Raw genomic sequence first — 23850 nt, forward strand, 5'->3', positions numbered from 1 at the left:
TGAGTGTTGTAACCAATATGGTGTGTTTGATTTTATATACTTTTATAGATGTCATAAATTTCTCCATACTGTTTCCATGTCACGGATTTCATCGTGATAAGAGACGTAAAACGAAAATTTCGGTACTAAAAATAAAGAAAAGAGGAAGTACAATGTGATAAAATGCAGGCCGACACAGTTATACGTTGAAATGCCATCAGATATGCGGAGGAATATTTCATTTCCAGCATCGATTAATATCTCTGCCAAGTCCAATCACGACAATCTAATAGAAAACCGTGTCCGGTACATCTGTCTTTCGGAAATATCTATTACGCTAAAAGCCCCGCGTTCTATCTCGCGAAATTCGACTAACGAACCAGAACAACCAGAAGGTACATCAATTATAATCTACCAGGTAAAAGCAGACACACTTTCGTGTCAAAGTCTCATTCATCTAACGCGTACGTAAATACATATACATCATATCGCATTCTACATCTTCTATCGCAGATCTTAATCCATCGACGAAGGACCGTTCTCCGGAGCAGAGCTAGCTAGCTAGCTAGCTAACAGAAGAGGAATTTAATTCTTCGCCTAATCGAACAAAAAATCACGAACGATCACGTGCGATCCCTCGTCGATTTGCATTGCTCGAGCGCCTTTGATGTCTACCTGTTTCGTTAACTTTCTCCCAGGTAACCTTGTTCCCCCATTTTTTTTTCCTTCGCACGTTACCGTTCGTATCGGCGATTTAGCGCAACTTGGTTCCGCGGCTCGGTCGACCGTGCCGTACGGGAAATTTCGCTTCCCTCCGCGCCACCCCTTCGAATCCATGCGTGTATCAAGGTCACGATAGCCACTGTTCGATCGGAAGACCATCAACGACCTTGATTTCAAGTCGTCAATATCAATCAAGGAGATTCGTATAGGCGACATCGTCCTGTATTAATGGTCGGTAGTTTAAAAGTGAAACTAGGAGCATTTTCACGCGTTCAGATGGCTGACGCGCGACTTGGATCGTAATTCCGGATGAAAGGATCTATAACAACAGTAGAACGGATCTGTCGTCTTTCAGGACTCGAGATTGCGACCGCAGAAGCGGATCGGAAACGACGATCGCGACTTTTTTTCAAGATACTCGACAAAAGTGAATAGTAACGTGGGATTAATTGGCGACATAAATAAGTTTTAAAATTACTTCTCTGTAAAAAAAAAAAAAAAAAAGAAAAATGGGAAGTGTGACTTACCGTGTTCTTCTCTCGCGGTTTTCATAAGAAGAAAGACATTTGAATGATTATAGAAACTGTATTCAGTCAAACCTACATTTAGTTCTGATTAATTCTCCACACTCGGGCTAATCTTCGACCACCCTGAAGAATCTGAGGAATGGAGTGTCGCACGTGTAACGGAAATGCGGGATTTCATCGTTCGTACAAACTGGTTTGCAAAATCGGTTCTTTTTGCCAGGCAATACGCCATGACTTTCCGTGTTTTCCGTGTATTAGCTGGGGACGGCGGGCCGCTTCCGGTCTTCTGATCGAATGAGGCCACTTGGTCAACAGGTCCGTTCCATCCGATTCTCTGGATCGCGAGTGAGAATCGCATCGAACCGGTTGCCGCGTGCATGCTTGTTCCTCCTTTTCAAGCGTACGAAGGAAAGAAAGAGAGAAAAAATCAAGCGTGATCCTTGCGACAAGATTTTCACGCGATTCGAGGCGCTTGTCACGGGATTGTCGCGCGGAGAAAAGAGGGAAGGGACGCGTGAACCACGCTGAAACGTCTATCGACATGAAAGAGTCGAATGGAAGAACTTGCCGTTTGATCGGGAGTATTATTACTGTAACTCCACTGCTTCTCCGTCAATACGTTGGAAATGTTAACGAGAGAAATTGTGTCTTAAGGAAGGGATGGTAATGTAAGCGACAACGTAGAAATTAATATTATCGATGGGACAATTAACATGGCTTTCGATGACACACTATTTTCTGCTAACTCGAAGGATGAAACGTAGAGAAATTTTATTCGTAGAATAATTCATTGAGCTACGCTTTACAGAGCTTTCAATATCAGATTTTAATGTAATAAATTCGATCTTTTAATTAGTCATCTAAAATTACATAATTTATTGTAAAAGAAAAGAAATCGTAGGTGAAGTTTGAATTTTATATTTACATGATTAATTGAGGTATACTTTGATAAGTTTTTATAGTAGACTTTAACGTCTATTTGAATTTAGATTTTTATTTAGAAGACATTGAAGACTGACTGTTAATTATTTATGAGTATAGCCCCGGATATTTCAAAAGAGAGGAGTAGCAATAAACTATGAGAAGTACGTGCTTCTCTTCGTTTCTCGTACTTCCTCAAGAACATCGTAATTCACATCAATGTGCGAAATCTATAAAATCAGAAACTGAATCTGATCTTCTTTACGATATTGGTAGTGTCGTGACCTTATTTTCCAGCGACTTCCGGCTCGAAAAACTTATGATGAACTATAAAAATGAAGAAAAAGGGGTAACAAGGTAATGTGATATTTACGGAACGTTGTACAAGACCGCTCTCGAATGATTTTCCATTGAGAAATATATCGATAGAACGATAACCATATCTTTGATTAAACTAACAAATTTTGACAATCTTATAATAAATGTAAACATTAATTCACATGAACGTAATACAAAAATAAGGAATTGAAAAATTAAATGAATCAAGTCGATGAATTTGTTCGCATCGACCTACTATTCATTATTTTCGTTTCACTATACCTATTAGCTAAGAAAACTGCAATCGACAATGTTATTGCTCCACCTCTGGTCAAGATTTCATTTTTCATGTCCAATGACCCAATTTTATTGCAATTTCCGTTTCATTGGATTGTTATCGTAATGCAACACCAAATCAACTACAGACTAATAGAAAACCAGAAGCATCGTTATTATCAGAGAAATTGTTTTACATAAATGGAGACATGTAGATACTTTTGGCGAAATTAATGTTGAAATTTTATTAATGTTGACATTAATATCGAAATCCGATTCAATATTCTATTTTATTGTCATATAATTTTGTATTATAGATAATACTTATCAAATTATAAATAATAATATCAAATTATGAAATTCGTACAGAAAACGATTCAATTTATTAATAATAACTAATTATATTATAAAGCTAGGCTTACAAACCTTTAAACGGCGTACACAATAAATAATAGCACACGTATAACATAAGAATAGTACTTTCCATTGATCATGCAAGTATCTACATTCGCACTTCAGTAATATATACAGAACTTAATAGATCAATTAAAAGTTTCGCCTATTATAACCAAAAACATGGCTGATCAGCTAGAGCTTGTACACCAGCTAGAGCTTGGCTGTTCAACAATGGCAACGCGTCCCAGCATAATATAATTTCTAATCTAGGAAGAGAGCTTGTGTCGTAAATTTTCATATCGAAAATTTACATATAAATTCTTACGAATTAGAGTTTCTCAAAAATTTCTTATCTCAAAGACTTTAACGCGATCATATAAAGATAGAAATGGTTATAATCAACGCAAATATCATAATACTATCAGGTCCTTTAACATTAAGAAAGAGAGCGAAGAAAGGCAATGTAAAACAATTTTTTAAATTGAGTGTTTTTATGATTGGTATTGCCGATAGCCTCGATAAGCAAGATCCTGACCAAAAGATACGCTGCTATCTCTGTGATATCCACTTGCATACTCGAGACCATGGTGGTCATCCTGTTCAGGATAAAGATAACTATTGGAATTTTCTTTGTAATAAGGATAAGCTATACCGCTCTGACTATACACTGGTGGATGATAATTCTGCGTGAGTGGCTTGTACAACTTGAAAAATCCAATTAGACCAGGTATCACAATGGCTAAGAAACCGAGGAATTTCTTGAAAGACGCTAAACCCAGGATCAGAGGTAGAAACAGGAGTAATTTCAATTTGAAGAGCTTCAGTACGATGAGCATTGGAATAAGGAGTTTCTTCAATTGATGACGGGCTGTTAGGAGAAAAAATGGAATTAATGATATGCGTAAGGATAGTATTATAATGATATTATAATGATATAATATTATATAAATAGAATAAAATTAATAATAGTTAGTAATAGTACTAATTAGTATCGAAGCTGAAAAAGGGATACAATGTTTGTTGGAGATAGACTCACAGAAGAGAGTGTCTTTTTTATTCTCAAGAGTGTCAATTTCGTCGGCAATTTCATCCAAAAACCGTGGAGCGTACACTTCATTTTCTCCAGTTTCTTCGGAAGGGATGTGCAACTCGATAGCCACGGTTTTCACGAATTTTTCCGCCTTTCTAAGAACGAATTTCATCAGTTGATCCCATTCAGAGTCGCTAGACCTGAAATGATAAAAGTATTAGTAAAGAGAAATTTTGCGTCGTATCGATCTCAGAGGAAATTACGTAGACGTTTTTAGAATAAATTTCACCTTGATTCCCCAGAATATTCGTACGGCTGACGATTGACTTCCTGTACCACGTCCCTGGACATTCTAACGACCTTTACATAATCATTCAGGTCGTAATGAGAGTGATCAAAGAAATCGGAGAAATAACTCAAAGCCTGAGATTTGAAACATTCCGCCAGGTCGCCGTTTAAGCAGCCTTGATTTATTTTCGCTATGTATGGATCTACATTTCGTCCTGTGCCTAGACCGATCCAGTCGAAAAGTCCTTTACCTTGACGCGTTTTATTGAAAACGACCTGCTCTTGCGGCTCTGGCGGCTCTGGCACGTGGTTCTCTGGAATTATAAATTCAAATATTATTATATAATAATTATAGCGTTGCTATTCTAATAAATAGCTTGCTTTTAAACCACATTTTACAGATATCTCAACATTGACGGTTCTTTAAACGTGTCACTCTTCTAGCAAACTGACGATAGATATTTCTTACAATTATATCCATAAATCAACTTCTACTTTAATTTTAAAGTAAACATTCTTTATTTCAAATATGAAATATCTTACCGCGCGCTTCCGAGCGCTCATAGGAAGTTCCATCCTCAAAGGTAACCGATAGACAGGGTACCAACAGCGTCAACAACAGCACCAGACCGTGTGTTACCAGCAATTGCACTAGTCGCATGCTTCTCACCTGAATGTTGTACCTGCAGTCACGTTTCTTTATCGACACTAGTTTCACGTGAAACGCTCGTCAAACAATATCCCTCGATACGTCATTCACACGAAACAAAGAACCAAAACGAGCAAACGAATTATTGACGGATACCGTAGCGCCATTCGCGTTCTGTCAAAATAGCTGCGCCTTGTTCGATTCACAATCAAAAACAAAAACAGAGAGCAGCGAATAATTTCGAATGAAAAATGGATAGCTATCTCTTACCAGACTCCATCAACCGACTGGATCCCGGCACGACATCGTTTCACGATTTAGTGGAAAAAAGAACGCTGGTCGCGATTCACGAACCGCACTCGAGTGTCTGGCAGAGACCAACTTCGATCGTAACCGCGCGGTAGATATCGAAGTGCCGTTACCTCGACGAACCAATCCGGAGTCCTGGTTCAAAGGAACCGGGTCCATAACCTTGTATTCCGGTCGCGCGTCCATAGTATTTGTTACGCCGATCACGCACTCTCTTTGATCGAGCGCCAAATTTTCCAGCCACCAAACTTAATTATGATTAATTTTTTTCGACTCTACAATACGTCGAACGATCTCGTGGAAACCTTTGTTGTTTTACAAATAATTGCGAAATACAAATACAGCGAACGATATGTTATTTCTTAATCATTAGGGATTAATCTTCGTTAGACCTTAATATTTCGTGGGATTTTGCAAGATTCAACTTCGAAGACTTGATTCGTACATCGATATTACAACCCTTAATCTATGTAAACGTTACATCTTCTTATAATTCCAATTACATAATAATCTAACTCCATAAGCATTTTACGTGTGATCATCAGACTACGAGATTTATACAATTTTATATTTTTATAAAAAGCCAAAAGAATAGAACCTACGTAAAAATACGTTTTTAAGTGCATAAAAGTCCGCAACCCAGTGACCACAAAATTCCACTGACGAAACAAATTTCAATAATTCATTCCATTATTTTAAACCAAACCACTTTTCGTTTACTAAACCGGTACTAAAATATTAACCTTATCACGATGTTACCGCAATGGCCATGCTACAACCACAACAACAAAATTACACTGTCAAATTAATATCATTCTGGAAGAGACTACACAAATTACAGTCGCGAGCGCGACTCTCACCTTTTCGACAGAGATGCAGGATAGAACGAGATTACAGCTAATAACACCGGAGGATGAACTTAGAGCAATGCGATGCATCCGCTCGCGTCTGATCACTTCATTTATATGAACGAGCGTTCATAGAGGGTACAGTGAAAGGGGAAGGATGTGGGTTGACGCGGGAACAGAGGGAAAAAAAGACGTAAAAAAAAATCAAAAGTGAAAGTGGTCCCCGGATATAGGACCGGAACCGGGCGGTTTTGAACAAAGAGGGACGAGCAAGAGCGACGAATGAAACAGAGTCGTTGGACTTTCCTTCGTAATCCATGATCGAGCGTGCGTCATCGCTCTGCCCCTTTCGTTTTCTCTCGTGTCCAGCGCACGCGTACATAGTACGTGTGTTTGTGTCTTCTGTTTGATCATCCTTTCTTGGAACCATTCTACAGGTAACAGCTTCCTCGAGCTTCTGCGGCAATTAAAATTTCACCAAGACACATAATTTTTTAGGTTATCAATTGCGCACGTAGAACGTTTAGTTTATGTAACTCTCTTGCTTATAGTAAATAGAACAATTTCTAGAAGAGAAAGAAAAGATCGTAGCGCATTCACAGCGTTTTATTCACGCACTGTACAAGAATTGATTGCGTTGACCCGCGTCGGATCGAGTCTCTTATCGAATAAATAAATAGACAGTAACGGTCCGTGAGCGTTCATACGCCTCGCACTATTAATTAATAAATTAAGAACCACGATTCCTCGTGGCTAATAAATAAATATCTAAGTCCGCGGAGCGTGGACCGACGCACATTGGAATTAAATAGGAATTAAAGAAACGTCGTGGTCTTAAGTTCCGCGTCGTACAATCATTCGATATGTTATTGAAATTAAACCGCTAAATCGCGAATGACTGCGTTTCATTGGTGGAAAATTGAGGCGTCGTCGACGTCGCGACACCACGATTTTCCATGATTACTCGACTAAATATAATCGAGCATCACTATATGGAAATTCGAACCTGGCAGTTCGAAACATCGAATTCCACGAATACACGGCCATAAAATTCTTTCTTGGTAAATCGTGCGTGTCTCTAATCGCGTATTATTTGTCGGACCTACTTCTAACCATGGTAAGTCGACTATTACGTAAGAGCGTAACATTCGAATACCGGTAATGATATACAGCGATCCAGCTATCATGTACCGTTATCACGGTCGACCTAATGATTGCCATTTGTTTCCTTCGTTGTCAGCCTTCTGACCGATTAATTGCGTGAAATTGTTTCGTATTAAGCATCTTTGATCTTGTTTGGACTATTGAGTACGTAATTGCCCGAGTAACAATATATGTCGTCGTGTACAGAGATAAGCAGGTACAGAGATAGCGATCTTTGAGCCTTGGTGAGTGATCTTTTAAATATTCTGAACAGCAAGGAACCTGAAAATATATGTAAGAAGGCCGTGTGTAATTAGGCGCTACAGCGACCTCGCGGAGATCTCAACGTCCGCATAAGAAGCGCTCTCCAAACTACTCTTTTGTTAAACCCATAAATATCAAAAGTTTCGATATTCAGATTCCATTTAAATTAATCGAAACTTTTTACAATTTAAAACTTTTAAAATTTAATATAATTTAATGAGTTATTAAATATCCAAATTACGTACTCGGTGGTCGTATGAATAAATGATCGTACCATGGAGCCAAATAATAAAAATTCATAGTTGAGGTAAATTCACCGATTTCCTAAATTACTATTATACCTACTATTCAGACTATTTTCAAGAACTGTACCCTGCAACTTATAATCGCCACAGAAATTCGCTCAAAGTGCTCGATACCTGTATACCAAAGTACAACCAACGACGATCAACGAATCACAGGTAACCGAATAAAAACACGATTTGGTTTCAATCGGTCGTTCAGTCCCAGGATTGAATCCTCGCTGTTCTATCTTCTTTCTTATAACTTCCTCGCGTGGACGAGCTTGTCGATGTCCTGGTAGGTAGCCAACATCGCCTGATTTTGCCTGAGAGTTTGATCCTCTCGTGCAATCGCGCAACTCGCGTACGCATTCTCGCATTTCACGCCATCTTGTCCGTCTTTCGCGGCCTTCATGTACCGGAAGAACCTCAGGACATCGGGATTATCGCTACTGGGTCTTCTTAATTCGTTCAGCTCTCTGGACAGCTGTGCTGAGACCAGATTCGAATACGGTGCGTACCTGGCGGGGCTTCGGTACATCGCACAAACGGCGTATTCTCTGCAACCCTCCGTCGTGTGGCCCAGACGAGAGAACACGGCATCCAGGCGAGATAACAGAGGTGAGTAGAATGGGTCGTAGTTAGTTAGCAGCAGTGAACTCGTTGGAATTTCGTGGAACACCTGCTCATTTTTTACGAGAACTTTTGTGAGAATTTTGATGCATGAAAATTATATTTTCGTAGGACAGTGTGAATAGACTGGATAAATGTTGATTATTACCATAGATCGTAAGTCGAAATTTGAAGATTTGAGATCTGAATGACGATTTGTGAAAATGAGATCTTCAATGGATATAACGTTAACAATTAATTGAACTAGGAAATTTGTTGGAGAAATTTTGAATAAAATAGATAAAATATCGACAACTGTATGGGTACGAAGAAGGTTGCGAGATCTTGAAGAAAAATAATGAAATCGTCAGTGAATGTAATATTATAACAGTCGATGATTTATTGATGTAGAAAATTTGTTAGAAAAAGAGACATTACCTTAAAGTCTTGCTTCTTAGAAAGTCCATGAGCAGCAACGTGACGAGTGTAATAACGATCAGCAACAGCATTGGCGTGAGTTATTCTAGGATCGACGAAGGAATATCTCGATGCGATTTCTGGACTCTTCTGAGACTGCATCATACTTTCATCGTACATTACAGAGGCTGGTAATGTTCCTACCGGCTGTCGCGTCAGGTAGTCATCGCTGTACAAATCGGAATTATCCTTGAACTCGAAATTTTCTTCTGGCTGCGCCGTGGTATGCGATGATTGCGCAAACGATGAAACTCCTACAAAGCAAATTCGATCAATATCCGGATTTTTCTCAATTCGACCACGAAACAAGACAAACAGATAAACTAAATCTGTTATCGCACGTTTCAATTACCAATTTAAGATGACTACTATAAGTGAAACAGTTTGGATATCTAGAATTACAGAATCACATTGTCAATTAAAGTAAGTGGTACAAGTACGTACCTTTACCGACGATATTACCGATACTTCCGATGATACTGGGCAGGAAAAGCGCCAGTAGGACACTCTTAATGATCTGTACACCAAAGATCAGAGGTAGCAGCAGCTTCTTCAGGCCAAATGCTAGAAAACCAAGTCCGAATCCTGTTAAAAAGGTACTCTTTCCCTGAAAGATGGCTGAAAGCAAAAGTACCAGCAAATTAAAGCCTTGCGGTTAGTCCTGTAAGCCATGCTGCAGCCAGCATATATGTATATATATATCTCTCTCTTTCTCACTCGCCTTCTCAGTTACTTCACACAGTGGCAGACATAAGATCTCTTTCTGAAAAATCATTCAACATACATGTAAGGTATTTCTCGAATTGCCACGATGATCTTAAATGAATACAATTACGCAACGTTGGTGATTGTCGCGAATGAAGCCGAATCTTTCGTTTTGCCAATCAGCGGTGAACCAGCTAACCGTCTTTTTTAGCATGTTTTAGCGAGAAGCCAATCAGTGATGTGTGAAAAGCGTATCGTCGACACGCGATGGCGGTGTTGTCCGTTCGTTTCGTTACGCGACTCTTCGCCCTGTTGGCGCCAGGGCAGCGTGTATTTTCGTGTATTGCGTGTAACATTTCTCGAAAAGCGTGCTTGGGCCTTGATCGCAGTGTCATTTGGTCGAAACCAGTCTTCCGACTTTGGACAAAACCTGAATCGGCGGGTTGGAAATTCAGGCGTAAAAATAAATGAACCGAAAGCAGGTTTCTACCTTCTGACAAGTCAAACGTTTACTCTTCTCTTCCGCCATTTCTTTCACTTCTCGTGATTCTTGTTTTGGGAAAGTCGACTTGAAAAACTACGCAAACATGCCTACTTTCTAGACGGTGTTGGCCATCCAGTCCATTTGTAAAGGAATTTTTCAACATGTCCACAAAGGAACACTATAGACAGATACCGCATGATACGCCCACCTTTCATTTCATACAGATACGTAATATTGTATAGGAGTGAACGCGAGCAACTACAATCAAGACCCAGTTTTATCAGCTCGAACGCGTTCCACGACTCCTCAGCGAGCGGGAAATACAGCGACAAGCAAACGAAATCGGTCCGCGGAAGAGGCAACAACGTTCATAGCAACATAAAACAACGATCCTGCGAAACCCGCGGATGCGCCGTTGGTGCGAGCGGAGATTACGAAAGCGTGACACGAACACGTTCCGTAGACTCACCGTTGAAGAAGGTTCTAGCTTTTCTACCGGGTATTAAGTCCTGGCTCAGACGTATCTTTACTACGTGTTCTCTTGCGAACCGGCGAACTTTATCGAGTAGGCTTGCGTCCGGCCGGTCGTTACCTTTTTCGTCTTTCCTGCCGATGACGTCCCGATTTCTTATGATCTGCACCGAGTCGGTCACGTTGTACGTGTCGATCCTGGACAACCTGTCGAACAGATCGGACAGATCCTTTCGCGCGCAAGGCGTCGTCTTGTTGTCCTGGCAACCCATCGATTCCAACGGAAACGCTGTGGCGTTCTCCATTCGTGTCGCCTCGATCTGATACTGTGACCTATCGTCCGTCTGTATCATCTGATTAATGTTCGTGTCGAGTTTCGAAGGTTTACCGGGCATCATGTGCGGATGCTGATCCAACTCGTCACTACTGAACGATACCTCGTTTTCGATAGAATCCACTTGAACTGGATGGTCGGTCTCGTTCAAGGCCGCCACGTGGTCCTCGACCCCGACCGTCAATCGGAGCCACGCGACCGCCAAGATGAGCAAGACGCCGTCTCTCGATCCACCCATGTTCCCCCAACTTGGAACCTGTCTCGCACGATTCTCTCTTTCTCTATCTCTCTTTCTATCTCTCTCTCACCAACTCTCTCTCTCTTTCTCTCTTGACTAGCTTCTCTTATTGCCGAAAGATAACTGCATCTCGGTCCGCGACGTTCGCTCGATGTCTCCTGAAATAATAAAAGCAATGCGATCTTGTACAACGGATCTCTGAACTGAGGTAGCGGAGACGTATGACAGATGGTATCCCAATCGAGTAAATGTCAATTGAGTAAGTAATAATTACCGTGAACGAGTTCTTCTCGGAAATCAAGGAGCTTAATTGATAGTCGAGAATTCACGGTCCTCTGACTTCTTGGTTCCCAAAATGATCGTTCGTTTGAAGTGACACCAGATACACGAGACTGTCTATTCTCACAGTTATAACACGTAAATGACATGAAAGTGTGCAACCAACTTAGCAATCGTCTTGTAGAAATATCGAAGAATTTTTGGAGAACGTGTGGGTTTAGATATTTTGTTTAGAATCGAACACTGTAAAGACCTTGGTGAATGGAACGACGAAGACGTCGGAATGGTGCGCGACCATCGACTCGATACTACTGCCGAGCCTCCGTAGCATCGCCTCGGCTGATCCGATCTGGGTTACCCGGCCATCCGTCTGTCCGTCCCTCTGTCCGTTCCTTTCTACCTTCCTCTCTTCTACGTTCGTTCATTCGTTGGTTGCGCTCCCGCCACAAACGCTTCGTCTCTTTTCCTCTGGCACGTAGACGGTCGTCGTTCTCCTCTGATTCAAATCCAATCGAATTCGACGCGGGTCTAACGACCGCCGGACCGATTTCACCGGTTGGAATTTCGGCTGATGACGCTCCATCTGAACCATTCTTTACCTTTTTTTTTCGATCTGGTCCAGAAATCGTATTAATTCTGATTTCAATTCGAATTTTTGACTCCAGTTTTGTAATGATGCGACATAATGTTGTAACCAAACTACGGATAGTTATGCTGTTTTTATGAAAATAACTAAAGGGTCTAGGGAGAAATGTGTTTCGCCTATTAAAAATTTAGCAAGTACTGTACTTTGTATATTTTATTATATATTATCCTATGTCCTTAAATATTATCACCCATAAATACATAGAAATCCGCAATCTTATTATAACGATAGCGTTTTATTACTTATTTTATGCAAATCATAATAGCGTCACAAATGGCTGAGTTTTACTTGTTAGCAAACATATTAATAGAGAAATGTCTATTCGTAAATTCGACTAATTGTATCGTGAAAAGTTTTATTCCTTTTTTTTTTTTTTTTGTTTCTGAAATATAGGGTTAAAAAATACTTTTCTTGTTCCTCGACGCACTGTAAAAATAGTATTAAAAACTAAGTTCAGTTAAATTTGGTTAAGGAGTTTCCCTATTTATCTGTTTATCACTGTGTAATAACAAGGATTAGAATACTTCACTTTTATCGTTATCATATCTGTCAGTTTGTAATCAATTCGTTCGTTCATTCTCGTGAACGGATCACCGAACTATGACGAATAATTAAAAATATTTCGATAGATAAAAGGTGGTGCGATCAACACAAGAGTAACTATTATGCTTGTCAGAGACGCGACGTCGAATGCAAGGAGAAATCTAATCGGATTCGATAAATGCATGACACCAAAGCTTGCGCGGAAAGCTCGTCGTGGAAAATCACCGGTATTCAACTCGTGTGTCTCCAGTGTCGTTGCACCATCGACATAAATATTAACACGCGTATTTTCAGATACAAGTAGGCCGCTAATCCGGTTTCGACTTTATTTTACTTCCTGTCGAAAAGATCGCGCAAAGAAAAATCGCAAACATCTTGCATCCAGAAGCCAGCGTTTTCATCGCGCGCTCGTTTGAAGTAGTACTCGAGAGAGCGTTGTTCGATACGAACGTGGAAAAAATCATAAACGTTAATGACGTTAATCAGGAGAAAAGGGTGTCTCGTGTGTAAGCCCAAACAGCCTGGACACGAATACACCGAGCACACTTTTACGGACGATTTCACTGTGGCCGCGTCCCGAATTCACGGACGGTTCGGTTATTCCTCGAAATCGATGATCGTACTCGAGTGTTTCACTTGGAGCCAAGGAAAATTCGATTGGACGCGTGGCAAGAATTTTAATCTCAGAAAATAGATGCGATCGTGTAGATTGTATCTAGAAAGCAAGATGCGTTTAACATAATAGAACGGAGAGGTTTAGGTTAGATCGATATCGGAGTGTTTAAAGTCTTGGCGTGATAATTAGACAAGGGTATACGACAAAAGATATCTAAGAAACGAATGAAATATGGAAATGTCATTAACTCGTTAAGGGCTACTATTTACCTTACGACTATAATTCATCAAGAAGCTGGAAGCATCGGTTCGATTTCTTAATCATTATCGTGAGCTGGTTCGATGGCACAGGTACACCTAACCGGTAAAAAAGTTTTCGTTTCAGAACAGGGTCAGGATAAAATACATCGTTCCCTTTTTTTGTTTTCAAGAACTTCACCTACGGCTGTCATCCGGAGATTGTAATGGTTTGGGTTAGATTTCTTATCGATTTAATCGTTTGAAGATATCAAGCGGAGAGAAAGGATCCACGCGACGGGACTACGTTTGTCTATGTTTGTATTTTGTTGTAAGAGAGAGAGAGAACAATAGACTAAATCAGTTAAATTTTGTTTAAACGCTTCTCGTTATTCAAAGTAATTTTTATTATCCATTTAAATCTTAAATGCTATTCAAGATTAAATAAATTTCATAGATACTCGCGTCCGTGGAATTGGGAATTGAAACGGGTTATTAACCTTCTAGAAATCGTCTTAAGAAATTATTAATGAACTGCTTCGTAGTTTTGACAAGTCTTGATGAATAATTCAATAACTTTTGAAAGAAATGAAAGAGGTAGAGCATCGACGTGTTAGCAAGTTCCACTTCGAAATAACTCAAGAGAAAATTATATTGTTGTTGTGGCCATATTTTAGACTAATTGTACGTTACGTTGTTGTACGTCTGCTTATCGGACCTGCAGCGAACTCTGCTAATCCAATTTTGTAAGAAAAAGTTCGAAAAATGTAAGTATTATAAAAGAGAAAAAGTCAACCGGTTTTAGAAAGTGCTCCATCATTTGCTCTGTATCGATCAGATTCCTCCATGCAGCTTTTACATGCGCGCATCAATCTTCCATAATCGTTTCCTTAAAAACGAAACGAAAGACCTCTTGAACCGTTGCGTTAAGGTTAAATGCTTTTCAGATTCCTTAGATTCTCTTACAAATTCTTGAGAATTAATATCGAAGCAAACGTGCACGTAACAACAAACCCTGCTTATCAAATATCAAATTTACCTTATCTTTGTCTTAATCTTATTATTATATCTTATTATTTATCTTAAATACCAATTTTTTGCCGAGTTGTTCGATTTATTACATACCGAAGTTAAGCGAATTTCTAGATAACCTGACATTCTCCGTTCGAAATAGAATCGAATATCTGTCGCAAACAGAGATTTCACTATCTTACTCTCTATACGTGAAATGAATACAGAATTCACCTTGACGCTTCTTATTTCACATTCTATCGTTCTTATCGATTCACTCGAATCTACGTTTACTTTTCATTCCAACTTCTAATTGCTTCAGACTCTGTTCTTTTTTCCTACTCGCTCCAAATTACGATTACTCCAAAACTCTGTTCGCTCTTCCTCTAACTTCGATCTACATCAACAACAAACGCAACCCTCTCGATTATCGATTCGCGTATCGATTAATTCAACGCCATTCGAACCAACCCATGGTATATCGAACATCGGGAGTACACATAGCGCATGCCGTTATGTTAATACTCCGTTCCCTGTCGGTTGTAACGTAACGGTCGAGTTACAGCGAGTGCAAGCTGCGTGTCGGCTATATTTCGCACTGATCGCAGGCCCAACTGTTTCAATGTATTGACTGGATTATTGTTATTAAATGCAGCGAATGGTTAACTGCTATCGCGTGCAACGATCGCGATACTCGCCCGCGGATTTGTCGAACGCGAAGACAGCCGCGCCACATTCGCCTCGAACTCGTATGTGGCCCTATAACGGTCTTCCCGATCGTGCATGCGTGCATGGGTCAACACGCGCGTGCGGAAGCACGCGTCACACGCCGGAGCGGCCGTCCAAATCTGTCAGTAGGTCATTCGTACGGGGAACCGCCGCGCCTCCTTTAAGTTTCCAATGACCTTGACCATCGCCGTTCACCTGCACCGATTGATCGACCATCGCCCGACTCCATTTCGCACTAGAAGATTGGAAGAGGAAAATTTAGAAGCTTGTGAAACAATTGGATGTATTTTTGCTATTTCAACGAGTAATGGCAACTACGTATATATATCTCTTGGAGAACGTTGGAAATGCACAAATGACTTTTAGCCAGCGTTAGATATTACATATGTAGCGATGATCGTAACGGAGAAAAGATTTCTAGAGAAGGTCGACGTCATTTTATGCTGGAAAGAAACATCGTGCGAAATCAGTCTGCATCTGCGAATGTGAACTTCTGGTAGAACGCTTACTGTTCCGAAATCAGAGGTCATTGTCATACTGAGACATGCCCTTACAACTATGGTAATAAACAATGCACGGCCATTCCTGCATGAATAAGAAGTTCCTAACCTTCAGATAGATTTTTCCAAACCCGTACTATTACATGCTAAAGGAACAGTATGAAACATGAAGTCTATCTAGCTTATCCTATCTTAAAGGAAGTAATAAATCATTTCTTTATTCGTAACTTTATTTAACCAAAAGTTATTTACTATCTGGTCACTGACGATCGCTCGCTACTATACAAACTACGCGTCTGTACATTCTCGAGCAGGCCACACGCTTCAACCCCGCCCTCCGATTATTAGCCCGGAAGTGATCAGCGTTGACATCACGCGAGGCGTTGTTGTTCGCGAATTCGATTTTATTAGATTACGGTACCCAAATATTCACGGACGACGTTGGAGGCTCGCGTGCCACGCAACAATACTCGCGAACAGTTTCTGCAGTTTGCAGAAGAAAATCATCAGACGCGTGTTCGTGATTGCAACGTTTACGTACGGCGATGCTCATTACCAATTTTGTAACGGTAGCGAGCATGGCGTGTGAAAGTCATTTCGCGACGAGGAACGCACTCGATAATCATTGCTAAATATAACTCGTTTGTAGTTTGTCGCCTCATAATTAGGATGTTTAGGAATAAAGAAAGGGGATTAGCGAGTTGCAAGAAGAAAACCGCAAATGCGTAGAGAACACAGTCGAAAGTTGCTAAGAGAAGAAAGCGGAAGGTGCACAATCTTAGTTCGTCCGTTTGAGTTTCGATGCAATGGCAAGTTGAAGTAGATCAGTGATGTTTTTCCGTGCTCCCTAACTTCATCCATAGGGGTTGCGATAACCCTGGTATCCCATGTAAGGAGAGTTTGCTGAGACGTAATCACTTCTGTGAGACCATGGCTCCTCTTGTCCGTATGCTGAAGAAAATAACAAAAAAATTATATAGACACTGAGATATTTCATAGTAATTTAAAATAATTAAAAATAATTTCCCCATAGTTTATATACATGGAGATACTTTGAAATATTGTATAATAATTCGAAATAGTTTAAAGTAATTGTTGACTCTCCCCAATAAATAATTCGTTCAAATAGAAAATTTCGGAACGATTGAAATTTCGTCCCGATAGAAAAGTCCAAAGTGGCAATAACGCAACTATTGCTCGACAGTGCTTATGGAAGAGCGATCATCATACTCGAGTAACACTCAAATTTTCCATATCCCAAGAAACACGTGCAATTATTAAAATTACTACTATCAATGAGCTATCGAAATGCATTCTATACGACAATTCCACGTTTAGGAATCATCGAGTGTTATATAACTGTAATTAATTGACAAGGAGAGAAATATTGTGTCATCGAGCATTGGCTCAACGTATATTGATGATATTTCGACCGTCTCGGCTATTCTAGTCTCCTATAATCGCTTCTTACAACCGATGTAATTTTCATCGCTTTGAATTAAGGAAGCGTGACACAAAAAATATAATCGTGTTCATTTACCTGTTGGATAATCGACGGGTGTATCAGCGGCCGTACCCCACATGTGATAAGGGTAACCCTGGTAATGTGAATTCGCGAATTTACAAATCTTCAGACGCGCCAGTAACGAGGGAACAATGATGGATGCTAGCACTAGTAGCTTCTTGATGAAATGAACACCGAGGAAAATGGGTAGAAGCAACAGTTTCACTTTCAATAGGTTTAATAGGATTAGAAGAGGAAGGATTATGGAGGTTTTCTTCTTCAGAAGTCTCCAGTTATCTAGATAAAACGATTAATATCATCGATATGAAAATTGATAAAGAATTTATTCGCGAGTCAGTATTTCAGAAATATTTCAGAAATTCAGTAATGCAACTATCTGCAATGCTGATAAAACGAAATACACGTTTCTTGAAAACACGGTTTACATTCGAGAGACTCAGTTCTGAAAATTAAGAATATAATTACCAGCAGGGTATTTTCTGCTCTGCATTTGAATAAGTTCATCCTCGTCCATGATCATAGGCGCGCTACCAAAACTCCTGCCAGTGGCAGAGTTGTCAACCGTGTAAACCAAAGCTCGTTTCGTCAGCAGATCCTCCAAGCAGTCCCTGACGAAGTTCAAGGCCTCGACCGCATCGGTTTTGAATACACGTGACTGTGGTAACTTTGGGAGTATCGGTTGTCCAGATATGGATGGGATTCTCACAATACGCAGGGAACCATAGCTGTATTCCTAATAAAAATGAAAGTAATTAATTATAATTTTATTGGATTGTTTACAATTTTATTGTAGTTCTACGTCGTCTGAAGTTACGAGATGCGAAAATCTATGTTTGGAATTAACTCTACATATAGGCCACGACTGTACGATTCGATTACCGACAGCGTTAATTAAAAAGTAAAAGTTGACGAAAGTAACGTGGGTACAACGTGTATGTAGATACTCTCGCTGTTGCACGAACACGAATGATAATAATAGTTTGCAGCGAAATCGTTACGGGTTTCAATCAGCTACACGCTACTTCCACTAATTTTCCTCAAAGAGTGTCTTTACCCGTACAACAAAGCACCTTGTGGAAAAGATTGTTTCATTTTTACGACAAGTTTCGAAATAACGAGTACAATGCGGCTTAACAGCGCGGACTTCTATTTGGAGCTATGTAGTGCATGACATTTCTTAGAAGCTAATCGTATGTTCAAATTTCTATCCATTTGTAATCTGATAAAATTCTTAACAAAATAAAGATCGCTATATCACTGTCATACCTTCTCCCTCACAATGTCATGAAGCCACCTGGCAACTTCGTATTTCCCACAAGTGATTATATCTTTGCGCAGGCTGCAGTCTACTCGAGATCTTTCGACAAACGTATTGTTTGAATTATCAAACGCCAATACAGAGGCGTGCTTCGAAAAACAATAAAAAGTCACTAACAAAACGTAGCTAATTCTCTCGAACCAGCCCAACTTCCAATCGTCTCGTATACACTTCATGATTCTGCGAATGAAAATCCAAAAAAACAAAGATCGTCGACGCAACGATCCTCTCTATCCCGAACTTATACAGGAATTTTTTCGATGAACTTTTATTTCCATAATTATATTCACAAGATGAAGAAATAGATGAATGAAGGTACGTGAGCACCACGCCTTGTTTATGCAGACGAGACTACAAGATTAAGTCCACAAGCTCTCTGACGATAGTTACGAGGTGTCCGGACCATTTATATGTAGTACATTTAGGTCGGTGGGGGTACCGGTCCATGGCTTAGATAATCCTGCACAGAGACTTGATTCTTCGCGTTGTAATGTTTGTAAAGGCAATGGCGAACCTGGTGAACGGTGCTCATAATGAAATTAACTATCACAATAGATCAAAAACGTAATTAAAACGTAGAGCAATTTCAGCAAACTCTGTGATAATTAGTCATTATAGTACCAGTAAACGACTTCGTTCGTAATTGCAGAGATATTCGCCAAAATTTGAATTTTAAGCAAAGTTGCATCTACGAATCTTTGGCTGATACTGATCCGATCTAACTAATTAGCATTATATATAGCAATCATAGACATTTGCATCCCACGACTCTTCGACTTCTTCTCAATGTAACCTACTGCTTCGGTTTAACACATCCATCATGTGTCGAGAAAGGAGATACACTGTTGTACATGGTTGGATGTTCCCGACCAGCCTCTTTCCGAGACCGGTTAGTTCCCTTCGTTGTTGAAGTAGAGGTTTTGTTAAACGTTTTCAGTCGAATTACGATTCAGTCGAATACGAGCACACGTATGATTGAAAGACTGGGTTAATGAAGTGGGAAAATTGAAATAAGATATGCACAGAAACATTTCACATTAGACTTGAAAAAATAAGGATAAGAAATAAATAATAAGAAAAAAATAAGAATGAAATAATTTGAAAATACAGAAATGCCTTTCACATATACTTCACAAAAAATAACTCAAATCAGCAAAGATACATTGTTGCAAATCTACAAGCTTTCTATAACAAATGACAAGTTGAAAGGCAAAAAAAAATTTACATTCGGTGGTAAAAAAAGTATAAACTGCAACATTTATCACGATGTTTGACGATCTGCAAGGAGAGCAGGCAGAGGTTTTGCCTACTTTCTCATTGCTTTTTGATACTTACTTCTGATTATCTAACTGGTCGTAATGAGTGACATAGTTTTCTTAACTGTCAGTAACATTCTCGAAAACTCGTCTCAATTTTATGATGGTTGTCGAACGAATTGTCCAAACAAGAACTACAAGATCCAGTAAACAAAAAAAAAGCAAACAGGTAAAAATGGTGCTCGGAACTCTAGTTTTGATACCACAGTCAAATATCTTCTCAACGTTACATGTATATACAGAACTTATAAGGTAATTAGGTTCTTCCCTTTTACCTTTTATCAAAAGCGGTTACATATAATTTACATGTACTACTTTTCAAAGTATTTTAAGTTTACATGTATCGTATGAATGTCACGTATGTTTTAATTGGACCAAGTTGATTTATTAATCAGGCTTACTTATTTACTTATATTTGTATTATATATTATAATTAATACGTGTAACTAATATTTCTTGCCTGATCAATTATGCCTATTTACATAACTGATTTATAAGATTTCAAATGCAGAACATAACGGCCACTCATGGTATCATTTATCTTAGAAAATATTCTCCATCTACTTTTATGTAACTTTTAAATTTGAGGTTAGTTAAAATATGAAAGGATGTATATTGTTTCAATTTTATGGTAAGATTTTTCTTAGACCCTTGGAGATGAATTCTTCTTTTAACGATGGACACAATAATATAATAATATAGACTATAAAACATCCACATTTGAAAAAAATGTAAATTAATCGTAAATAATTTTTGAAATGTCATATATACAATCATTCATAGTACATATAATTCAATGCTCCGATAGGTCTTAATGGCGTTGCAGAAATTATAGCAGCCCAACTATCTTGATGAAAATTATCCTGAAACGTATCATCCCATTGCCATAACCTCGTGAGGGTTGAAAGCATTAAAATCTTATTTGTTAAAACGAGACCAAAATCGAAGTATAAAAATTCAAGAACCATATCAGAATTAATTTATGTATTACACCTTGCGATCTCGGTTTATGGGAGACATGATTCTTCTTTTGACCTCGATGCAGCGCAATGAGTTACTCGTTGGTCTTATTTATGCATTAGGATGGCGACGTGACTTGTCCCAAGCAAAAGGAATATTCGCACGATTTTAACTTTTATTTGGATTTCTCTAAACACCATGAGCTTGCTTCTCTATTTTCGTGCACATGCAGTTTCTATCTTGGATAAGATCTCCGGCTGTTCCACTATCGAGAAGCTTAATTACGCGATATGTTAATAACATAGAGTTGCGTAGTTTCATAGAGGAAAGGAAGTCCCTGATAGATTTTATACCGAATAAAATCTCGCGATTAACAAACTTTCATCGCTGTCAAGACGATGTTAATCATTCCTCAAAATAATTTACATACCATAATACTATTTACGTCGTAAATAGCTACGTAAAATACCGCGTACGTCGATATTGGTAATTTGTACTCGTATAGCGTAATAACAACTATAAATTGATATCTTGCTGACCTTAAAATTTTAATTATTTTAATGATCCTTGATCATGTTAATTAGGTGACGATTTTTCTACCGAAAATACCTTTAAAGTAAAAATTCCTCACCCTTTTTAGAACACCGTTTGAAGTCAATGATTAAGAATGTCTTAGCTCTAAAAAGTAATTTACTGATAAATCAAACATATTTTATCAATGATCATGTGCGCTTCGAAAAAAATGTATGTAGATTTGATTGTAGGGACGACCAGGTTAAACTAAGATACCGATGCCTGGAGGGCGGATTCCTTAGACACGCCACATTCACGATGCAATTTGTTTAACTTGATCATTCGTTGACCCAGTTTTCGCAAATCATGTGATATGATATAAATCGATACTAGGAAACAGGAGAAATGAACGAACATATAATAAAACAACTATTCGGCCGACGAGAAGATAGGTCATCGTCGATCGTTGCAAATCGAACGTTCGATTCAATTCAGACCGGTCAAATCATAACAACGTGACAACGAATAAGAACATTATTAGATCTTGATCGTGAATCGATTTTATTTTGACACCTGAAAAAAAAGAGGGAGAGCAGAATTGCTCATTAACATCGGTTATTTAAGGATTGCGGTGAATATGTGGCTGAGGGAATTGTAGTTCACGGATTCGAACTCGAGGCACGTTAATCACCGTCGAAAGTATTGAGTTGATTAATGCATTCTATTTCACGTCTATCACGATGATGCAGAATTTTGCAGTTAACATCCTATGATGGCATGCATCTGGTTCAAATAAAAAACGCAAATGAACACATAACATATGTAAAAAGAAAACAAGTAGACAAGTGTAAAGGCAATAAAGAAATGTAAATAAATCAAATCTGTGAACAAGACAGAAGGCTAAAGAAGAAATGTAAGCAGAAAATGTAAATAAACAATAACTATTGTATAAACAATTTATAATGTGTTGAACGTGTTAAACGATTATCCGAATCCAGTAATACAAGTGAAGTAGGTGATAACTGCTTTATGTAATAATTGTGGGAGTTACTTATAATGATCAAATATTAGCTAATATCTCAGCGCAAAGAAATATCGACAGCGATAGTAAACCGCTTCCTTGAAACGGTATCACTATAACAGCGGTCTTATTTTAACGCGTACCATTCATATGTGGGCAGCGAGTAGGAAACAGGATCTTTATCTTCTTATTATCTGTCAGAAGATAATATAAATATATACAGTGTATCTTAATCGTTAGACCAATATATATATATATACATGTGTGTGTGTATGTGTGTGTATATATATACCACACAAGCTCTTTATGAAGCAAAACGCGCACACATTAATAAAGATGCTTAATATGCTTCTTACCAATCTTTTTAAAGAAATAATGACGAACAACAGAATTTCTTCGAAGCACCATAAAAATTGATGTCAAACCAACTGGGCTACATTTCACGGAACGAATAGAGGTTTGAATCAACAAACGGCCTCGCAGGAAAAATCGCAGTGGACAATAAAATTTCTAGACTCCCGACCGGAGTAATTTCCTGCTTTGCATAATTTGCGAATAATTTTATTGTTTCGGAAACTCGAGTGATCGCTAGAAATCACGGCTAGAAATGGACGAGGGAAAAAGAAAGAAGATTCGTCATGTCAGGCCGCGTTTACGGTTCGCCTATCGTCTACCTTTGGTAGCCTCTATTTTATACAAAGCCAAGGATACCTAGATTTACGGCAATATGCAATTATTACTCTCGAGATTCACTGGAACGCGATCGTGAACGAGCATCGTTGCCGGCAGATCTATTCCGGTGAAAGTACTGAACTCTATCATCAATAATTATTGATCTTCTGACAAAAAGAATAGCAGCTTGGTCGACTTTGTTCTCACATCAATACGTCTCCGGCAATGGAATTATGCCACTAGGTGAAGTGTAAAACGTCTTTGCGAAAAAATGCTCGTAAATACAGAGAAACTGATCTGTTTCTCTGTTGACGGAAACACGTGTAAAGGTGAGAAAAACTCTGCGTCCTGAATATCTCTGTTTTTGAGAAAAATCCAGATCTGGATTGAGGAAAAACGAACGATCGGGATTCGATCGATTCGTAATTAAACTGGACAGTATGATTAAACAGGGAAAAGTCGTATCTCTTAAAGATCCGTGTTATGCGATCAATATAAACGCGCGCACATAATCGCGCGTAACGGAATAAAGTTACCGCGTGCGCCTCATCATGCCTTTCGTTTTCGGTTTCAGTTGCATGCGCGAACACAGGCGACGAAGTAGGTTGCAGAGTGGACAACTAGCTCACGACAGAGAAATGGTGAATCAATGTCGATGCGTCTGAGGTTGATTAAATCAAACAAAACAGTGG

The 23850-nt window shown here is 39.0% G+C and overlaps 3 protein-coding genes across 4 annotated transcripts; all 3 read right to left on the reverse strand.

Moving 5' to 3' along the window:
• Positions 1 to 3186: 3186 nt before the first annotated feature.
• LOC117233945 lies at positions 3187 to 5541 on the reverse strand. The gene is made up of 5 exons (XM_033494685.1): positions 5378 to 5541; positions 5002 to 5141; positions 4460 to 4772; positions 4177 to 4370; positions 3187 to 4008 (listed from the first exon to the last, which is right to left on the reverse strand). Exons 2-5 carry the CDS (start codon positions 5117 to 5119, stop codon positions 3632 to 3634), a joined length of 1002 nt encoding a protein of 333 aa, XP_033350576.1. The 5' UTR covers positions 5120 to 5141; positions 5378 to 5541; the 3' UTR covers positions 3187 to 3631.
• Positions 5542 to 6886: 1345 nt separating this feature from the next.
• Positions 6887 to 11853, reverse strand: LOC117233964. 2 transcript variants are annotated; one of them, XM_033494707.1, is made up of 5 exons: positions 11548 to 11853; positions 10823 to 11431; positions 9486 to 9659; positions 9003 to 9295; positions 6887 to 8634 (listed from the first exon to the last, which is right to left on the reverse strand). In XM_033494707.1, exons 2-5 carry the CDS (start codon positions 11271 to 11273, stop codon positions 8212 to 8214), a joined length of 1341 nt encoding a protein of 446 aa, XP_033350598.1. In that variant the 5' UTR covers positions 11274 to 11431; positions 11548 to 11853; the 3' UTR covers positions 6887 to 8211. The 2 variants fall into 2 exon arrangements, with proteins under 2 accessions (XP_033350598.1, XP_033350597.1); XM_033494706.1 differs by having other exon boundaries at positions 9486 to 9605; positions 10700 to 11431.
• A 4169-nt stretch (positions 11854 to 16022) lies between these two features.
• LOC117233941 lies at positions 16023 to 19166 on the reverse strand. The gene is made up of 4 exons (XM_033494681.1): positions 18625 to 19166; positions 17824 to 18091; positions 17374 to 17634; positions 16023 to 16784 (listed from the first exon to the last, which is right to left on the reverse strand). Exons 1-4 carry the CDS (start codon positions 18850 to 18852, stop codon positions 16687 to 16689), a joined length of 855 nt encoding a protein of 284 aa, XP_033350572.1. The 5' UTR covers positions 18853 to 19166; the 3' UTR covers positions 16023 to 16686.
• Between the last annotated feature and the right edge of the window lie 4684 nt (positions 19167 to 23850).

Source organism: Bombus vosnesenskii, unplaced genomic scaffold (genome assembly GCF_011952255.1).
Source record: "Bombus vosnesenskii isolate JDL3184/JDL3185 unplaced genomic scaffold, Bvos_JDL3184-5_v1.1 scf7180000013301, whole genome shotgun sequence".
NCBI classification, from domain to species: Eukaryota; Metazoa; Arthropoda; class Insecta; order Hymenoptera; family Apidae; genus Bombus; species Bombus vosnesenskii.